Source organism: Ruditapes philippinarum, unplaced genomic scaffold (assembly GCF_026571515.1).
Source record: "Ruditapes philippinarum isolate M1 unplaced genomic scaffold, ASM2657151v2 ctg1605_1_1_1_1, whole genome shotgun sequence".
In the NCBI taxonomy this organism is placed as follows: domain Eukaryota; kingdom Metazoa; phylum Mollusca; class Bivalvia; order Venerida; family Veneridae; genus Ruditapes; species Ruditapes philippinarum.
The window spans coordinates 95840-102363 of NW_026866689.1; the positions used below are offsets into that span (position 1 = coordinate 95840).

The following is a 6524-nucleotide window of genomic DNA, read 5'->3' on the forward strand; positions in this document are numbered from 1 at the left end:
TTTATACTTTAGCAATGTATGAACAATTTAATGTTACATTATTATGCAAAACTGATTTTACAAAGTAATAATATAATTCTTTTATTAACGTAAAGTATTTTTGTTTCATTCTTTCATATTACTTTTTCCACATCCGATATTCTCTCAATCTTGAACATTCTTCTTTCTCGCATACAAATAAACCACACTTATGCATGTATCAAATTAATTTTGTTACACCGATTGTTCAGATTATATGGCTAGTTGTTGAAAAGAAGGTGGGCATCCTGGTTATATTTCATCGAATCATAGGATATTGCTTTAACTGTACAATTTTCTCAGGATGACTCCTTAAAGTAAGATGTGGTGTTGACGTCTAGTGTGTTTCCTCTCTCCTTATAGATCCAGAATACAGTTAAAGCAATAATTATCAGACAGTTCTACAAATCAGTGTGGCATAATTACCATTCTAAACACATATGTTGCTAAATGTTGACATTTGCATACCATTTAGTTATTTTCTCCACAGAACAATTTAGATTGTGACTGATGCTTACAATTCTACTAATATGTAAATACAGGTAATAGACAAATGTTACCTTTGGGTATTTGCAGTTAAATTAAAGTAACAACAAATCCAAATAGGTTTTGGTTCGTATGATATATAATTTATTAAAAGTTCACTGTCACTGTGTAATCTGATATTAAATCACATTAATATATAAAACCAATCTACTGTTATTCAAACCAGAAAGTTCCTTTCAGGTATACTGTCAATAACACAGTTCCACTTGTTGCTCAATCTCAAATGATCTGAATCAACAATAGTTAACAAGTCTGCACACTGAAATACACATTAAATGTCACTAAATGTATTATCATTTAATGTTATACTTTTCCAAGGTTATCTCCCTTCAATCTATATTATTACATATAAAACACATCTTATCATAATATTCAATACACAGTATCTGATACTTATTATTAAGTGGTTCTAGTGGCGTTCATTATTACATATCTTATAGGATGTCTTAATAATAATATCATCAAGTAACATTAAAATACATGACACTTACATTATATACAATAATTACAATAAATATATGATTATCTTTAAAGTTACAAATTACAATAATCACTTAGGCACAATAACATACTATTACAATATACAATTATGACTTACCAATTTGTGGAATTGTATGCTTTACAATCAACATATCAAACACCTAACTACAATGTACACCTGGCAATCAACACATCATTCACACAGTGACTGGGTGCTGTAATTTATGAAAAGAAAGAATGCATATTATATATAACAATGTGCATCATAGATATGAGTTAAGTGATGTTAAATAAGGAATGCTATTTCTGAACCATCTCAATTCTTTACACAAAAGGGATATTTATCTAAACACGTGAAAAATCATGAATTTACTTTCCAAATAACATAAATATTGTTTACATGGAATATAGAAGTTATTGTCCTACAATGATCTTTAAAACATACCATAATATTAATCCAATATCCTTAAAACAAATTAAAATATATCTGGCCTCCAAAAATTCAACTTTTCTCAAACTTTAGACTTTTTAACTCACTCAAAAGTCATGAACTCAATACACACTTGGAGGGAAATTCAAAACGATGATCTGATTGGCTAAAAATGATACAAGGGAAGTAACTGGAATGAACTCAACTTAGTTCAATGCACGAAAAGATGACCCTGTTACACACTTCCCCTCCTTGAAAAATGATGTCTCGTCATTTCGTAGGGTCTGTCCGAGTCATAAGTGAGCAACTGTGTCTTATATAATTACAAACTACATATCACTACATAGTTTAATTCTACTCTAATGTACATTAATCTCAAAATAGATAAATACAGAATCCCTAAAGAAAGCCCAACACGGCAAAATTGAAAATGTTGCAGGCTCGGTTTGATTGAGCCTGTTCATGGACGGTACTGGAAAGTGCAAGTACCGTCCACGCCCCCTAGCACCGGCTTAAGCAGAATTCAACATTGAAACATGAATTAGTAAAATTTTGAATTTAGAAACATCCGCAGATGTGTTCATACGGCGGTTATCATGGAACCTTCAATGTGACACTTCCGTGCCATTCCATGAAAAGCGGCGTATGGTCCCAAAGTAATGAAAAGCGTGTGCCCTAAACGAGAAAACAATGGGCGGAACTAAATAAAATGGAATTTTGAAAGGGGATCAGAGGTTATGAAGCCTGCGTATCACAGATAAGACGTCAAAAGGCAAATTTAAAAAGCAGGCAACATATCCTAAGGGTGATTCAACATTATTCAAGTAGGAATATTGGAACCACCCAACTAGAAAATACCGAAAAGTTGAAACCGAAAAGTTGAAACTAAAAATACCACAAGCACAACAATAATGTCGTGCTGAACGATCTTCAAGGATCGAAAATATAACATCATTGATTAAATGTACGGGGAGACTTTTTACAGCCGCCACACGACACAAATAACACGGATGTGATCATAAAATAGATAAATTCAGAATCCCTAAAGAAAGCCCAACACGGCAAAATTGAAAATGTTGCAGGCTCGGTTTGATTGAGCCTGTTCATGGACGGTACTGGAAAGTGCAAGTTACCGTCCACGCCCCCTAGCACCGGCTTAAGCAGAATTCAACATTGAAACATGAATTAGTAAAATTTTGAATTTAGAAACATCCGCAGATGTGTTCATACGGCGGTTATCATGGAACCTTCAATGTGACACTTCCGTGCCATTCCATGAAAAGCGGCGTATGGTCCCAAAGTAATGAAAAGCGTGTGCCCTAAACGAGAAAACAATGGGCGGAACTAAATAAAATGGAATTTTGAAAGGGGATCAGAGGTTATGAAGCCTGCGTATCACAGATAAGACGTCAAAAGAGAAATTTAAAAAGCAGGCAACATATCCTAAGGGTGATTCAACATTATTCAAGTAGGAATATTGGAACCACCCAACTAGAAAATACCGAAAAGTTGAAACTAAAAATACCACAAGCACAACAATAATGTCGTGCTGAACGATCTTCAAGGATCGAAAATATAACATCAAGCCAACTGTGACACTGTATAAATGACACACAACTCTTACTTGGTGGACTTCATCCACAAGTATTAGCTTCATTTCCCATCATATTACACTCAATGTTTATTTTAGACCTTCATTTTTTTAAAGATATTTTAATAGTAAGCTTATTTAATGATTGAACTTAAAAAAATAGTTTTATCATTGATTATTACTTACGCAACAATCTTTAAGTTATGATTTTATTTAAAATATAGTAAAAACTGTTTAAAATACATTATTTTCTCCCCTCTCTCTGAATTGCATTCTTGCAATAAATATTATTTTTAAGAAAACATGACATACAGATAGATATATAGCCTCATTAATGACATATCTTTAATGCAAATGTACAATTCAATTCAATTCAAAATACAGTCATGATACAAAATTTCAAAATCATTTCATGATAGCGTCTATGAGTTTATGTGCAAATTCTGAGTCTACATCCTTCAGTATTCCTGATGTCATTAGCTTATTCAAAGCATGAAGCTTGGAATCAATAGGTCTCATTGTCACCATCTGATTCATTTGATATGAGTCAAACCATTTTGGTTGTCTTTTCTCTCTGCTAGATTTTCTTGGAGCAGGTTTTGGTACACATGCTTGTTCTCTATGTTCAGTTGTTATAACCTTTTCAGTTTCATCATGTGTTATATGTTTTTTATTGGTTTCATCATTGTCTATTTCCATTGATTCAACATTTTTATTGGAATCCCCAACAAAGTCTATTGTCTGAATAGATTCAGTACTTATATTGTCTCCGTCTGTATGATGTATATGCTCCTCATTTGTATCTGTAAATTCTTCTGTAATATCTATGATTTCATGTGTTTCTTCTTTTGGTTCTTCAGTATTATCAACATAAGTGTCTGTTAAAACACTAGTGTTTCCTACATCTCCTTCATTTTCTATCACTATCGTCTCTTTTTCCTTTTGATCTTCATCTTTTACTTCATCCTCCATTTGTATCTCATCTGTATCAGCTAGTCTATCTTTTACTTCAAACTGCAGAGTTCTATCAATTTCACTGTCCTTGGGAATATGGGCGTCCCCACTGCTGTATGTATGAACTACATTACTGCTTCCCGTCTCTGAATCAGAATATTCAGAATCCTCTGCTTCTGTTGTGACGTCACCTTTGTCCTTACCTTGATTTATATTTCTCTCCTCTGATCCATCTCTTTTTGAGTTGTCTTCTTTTGAAGGCTTCCTCTTCTTTGGAACAGGCCTGTCATCTATGTTTTCTTTCTCCCATTCTTTGTTTACCATTCTCCTTTTCTGTTCTTCAGAACCAAGTATGTTGTTTTCTTGCACTGGATACAAATGGTTTCTGTGGAGTGTTTTGATAATGCCGGTATTTTCAGATTTAACCTTAAATACCGGAATTTCTGGTCTTGGTTGATCTATGACGTCAAAAAGCTCTTGTTCAAATTTATCGGCGATTTTATGTTTGCCATCATGTTTTAATATCTTAACCATCACCTTGTCTCCTACTGTTATTGTTCCTGCTTTTGCTTTCCTATCAAAATATTTCTTCTGTTTCTCTTTTGCTTTTTGAGTGTGATCTTCTACTATCTTTCTTGTTGTCCTAATATAGTTCTTTAATTCATTTATGTATTCTATTGGTGTTGTTGATGTTGTTTCTTCTGTTGCTTGAGCAAATAGGGAATCAATTGGAAGTCTTGCTTTTCTGCCAAACATGAGTTCATATGGTGAGATTTTTGTACTTTCATGAGGTGTGCTGTTGTAGGCATAAACTAAAGATGGTATATGTTTTTTCCAGTCAGATTTTTGTGATGTTTCAAGAGTGCCTAACATGTCTAATAGTGTACGATTAAATCGTTCACAAACACCATTTCCCATTGGGTGATAAATTGAAGTCCTAGATTTCTTCATATCTGTAATAGCACAAAGTTCTTTAATGATTTCAGATTGAAAATTTGCCCCTTGATCGGAATGGATGGATGTTGGAATACCATAATGAACAATAAAATTATTGTAAAATGCTTCCGCAGTTGTTTTGGCAGTCTGATTTCTTGTAGGAATGGCCATAGCAAATTTTGTAAAGTGGTCTGTAATTACTAGGATATTTGCTATTCCTCCTTTGGAAGGCTCAAGAGTTAAGTAATCCATGCACACCATCTCCAGTGGATGCGTTGTTTCAATGTTAACTAATGGTGCGCGTATGCTGGTATTAGTCTTTCTTCGAAGACATCGATTACAATTGGATACCCAATTGTCAACATCAACTGACATTCTCGGCCAATAAAATCGTTCTCTAAGTAAGGCAAGAGTTCTTTCACGACCAGGGTGACCTACATTATCATGAAGACCTTTCAGTATGTCATATCTATAGCACTTTGGTACAACAAGTTGGTTGATGTTGTCTTTCTCTATATGTTTGTACAGGATGCCTCTTTTTAAATGTAATTTGTCGTAGACTCTTTTCATAATTGTATCATCTCTGTCCCAACTCTTAGGTGGTAATTTCTTGTCAATTATTGCTCGTCGCCATTTTTCTATCATAGGATCTTGTCTCTGTTTTCTTCTTATCTCACGAAATTCTATCTGTGCCATGGGTTGACTTGGATTGTCAGTAGCTTCAATTATATCAATGTCAGCTGGTATAGTTTCAAAATATGGGGGTGGTATTATTCTACTGCAGATTGTTTTTACTATGTTGTTTTTCAGCTTTATCATTTCATTTCCATCTTCTTGTGTAACCTGTTGATATGGATAGCGTGACATTCCATAAGTTACATTGTTTGAATTTATGTAAAAGAAATATTCATTTCATTCATATTTCTTTTTCTTGAAGAGGGGAAGTGTTATGTATGCAACATATTACATGTATATAATTTATATCTGACCAGTTGGTATTTCCAATATTATCATTGTTCTATTTTTAGAACATAAACTACATGTATGTACTAGAACTTTCTTAACTGTTGTAGAAAACTCATGCATTATATTTAGATAGAAATTTCTGGAATGATCTTTATTGTTGAAGTTGCTAGATTATGATTACTGTAGTAAATGGAAGACTATTCTAGAAACTTCTTAGTTAATATATATAAGGAGACATTTTTCATTTCTCTTATCTTTAAGTCATCCGTTACCTTTTAAGTTATTCAGTGATCTTTTAAGTCATCAATATATTTGGAGTATTATTCAACTTGGAAATTAAGTGATTTATTGGAGCTTGGATTATTTTAAAATAGTTAAAATTATTCTAGTAGATTTTATTGTGGGAATTTATTCTAAAGTGTTCTTGGATTTTACTTGGATTTAAGTGTGCTATTCAAAAAAGGATCATTCCAGGATCAGACTAGACATTTAAGATTTCATTTTTATTTGGACTTCAGGTATTTGTAAACATAATTTGTTATTTTATTTTTCTTTAATAATTTTTCTGTAATAAATTTGTTATTGTTACAAGTTTGTTGCTGG

At 32.8% G+C, this 6524-nt stretch overlaps 1 protein-coding gene across 1 annotated transcript; it reads right to left on the bottom strand.

The window, feature by feature from the left end:
- Positions 1 to 566: 566 nt before the first annotated feature.
- On the bottom strand, positions 567 to 5824 carry LOC132733359 (uncharacterized). The gene is made up of 4 exons (XM_060720002.1): positions 3055 to 5824; positions 1490 to 1848; positions 1163 to 1259; positions 567 to 823 (listed from the first exon to the last, which is right to left on the bottom strand). The coding sequence occupies exon 1, from the start codon at positions 5820 to 5822 to the stop codon at positions 3471 to 3473; it is 2352 nt and encodes a 783-aa protein (XP_060575985.1). The 5' UTR covers positions 5823 to 5824; the 3' UTR covers positions 567 to 823; positions 1163 to 1259; positions 1490 to 1848; positions 3055 to 3470.
- Between the last annotated feature and the right edge of the window lie 700 nt (positions 5825 to 6524).